The following is a 1,393-nucleotide window of genomic DNA, read 5'->3' as shown; positions in this document are numbered from 1 at the left end:
GCGGGATTTAAACCCAAGACCTGTAGATTACAAGTCGTTTAAACCACTGAGCCACCGACGTTTCTTCCTTCTTGCTAATATTTTAATGTAAAAGTTTAAATGGATAGATGTTTTTTAGAGTCTGTAGCCTAAATGGCTAAACGTATTTGGATGAAATGCCAAACATAGATGTAGAACATTGTTTGGAAGAACTCATAGGCTACTTACGTTTGTATTTATTAATTCCATGCCGACAGAGTCGCGGGAAAAAGCTTGTATATTATAAATGTGCAAGTTTGGAAGGATGGATGTTTATTACAAGTCGTAGCCTAAATACTTAATGGATCTCGAAGAAACGCACAGATGCAGAGCGTAATCTAGAAGAACACATTCTACCATACTTATTTTTTATTTTAATTGCAGACGGAGTCGCGGACGATAACTAGTAGTATTTAAATTTTACTTACTTTACATACATTGTCCTCGCTTCGTGAGCTACTGCCGGCGAAGTCATCGGAATCAGACACATTACTACCAGAATCGCTTGGAAAACCACTTTTACTATCATGATATTGTCGACTTAACAATGGATTTTTCTTAATAACCCCATCATCTTGTCCAAGAACAGGCAACGTTTGCATACGTTCATTATTAATACGAACTATATCACGTTCGGTGAGAATTTTGCCATCTTTGTTTATGCTTTTAAGTTTTCTTGCTTTACTTTCTTCGGAGGCTGCTTTTCGACGTTTTCGTATATGTAGATATAAGAAAACGGATGCAACGTAAATGAGACCAAGGAGGAGAGAACTAATTCCTATCACTACGTATTCAGTAACAGTTAGTCCAGATGTATCGGTGGTTGGCAAAGTTTGTGCATTCGGTGCGAACTGAACCTCGGTTATATCTGAAAAGGTAAGTGATAAATTCCAGTTGATTCTTGAAATGTTTGATAACTGCATAATCGAGCGAGTCAAGCGATCCAGTGGCAAAGAGGGGGCAAAGATTGCCACAATGTTAATGTCTCGCAATGGGGTACCAAATGGTGCGCAAAAAAATAGTGAGAGCGTTAAAAAGGTATCCTGCCCAGAACGTGAAATAAATTAAACACCACTGAATAGGTCCAGGGCTTTTTCTTTTTATAAGGTGGCAAATGAGGGGCCACCTGAATCCACTAATCGTGAAGCGATCGCTGCCCGGGATTATTCCTTACTGTCACCCCTCTCTGTCCCCACGTGGCGACAGATGAGAATAAAAAGTTTCATCCGTCTCACCTATTGCGACAAGGGGACGATTGGAACTTATTCTATTTCATAATGGTTCCATCTGTCATCTTATTGGTGATAGTGGGACTAAAAGGTGGGATGGATGAAACTTTTTATTCTCACGTGGGGACAGAGCGGGATAACGGTTG

General features: G+C 39.8%; 1 protein-coding gene across 1 annotated transcript in view; it reads right to left on the bottom strand.

The window, feature by feature from the left end:
* The window catches only part of LOC106102102, a 7,411-nt gene that overhangs the window by 3,308 nt on the left and 2,710 nt on the right, over positions 1 to 1,393 (bottom strand). Inside the window, exon 5 of the mRNA XM_013281511.1 lies at positions 447 to 886. Coding sequence (XP_013136965.1) covers positions 447 to 886 — 440 coding nt within the window. The remainder of the gene's footprint in view (positions 1 to 446; positions 887 to 1,393) is intronic.

Source organism: Papilio polytes, unplaced genomic scaffold (assembly GCF_000836215.1).
Source record: "Papilio polytes unplaced genomic scaffold, Ppol_1.0 DF823923.1, whole genome shotgun sequence".
NCBI lineage: Eukaryota > Metazoa > Arthropoda > Insecta > Lepidoptera > Papilionidae > Papilio > Papilio polytes.
The sequence above is the reverse complement of the archived record's forward strand: the minus strand, read 5'-3'. Positions and strand labels throughout refer to the sequence as shown.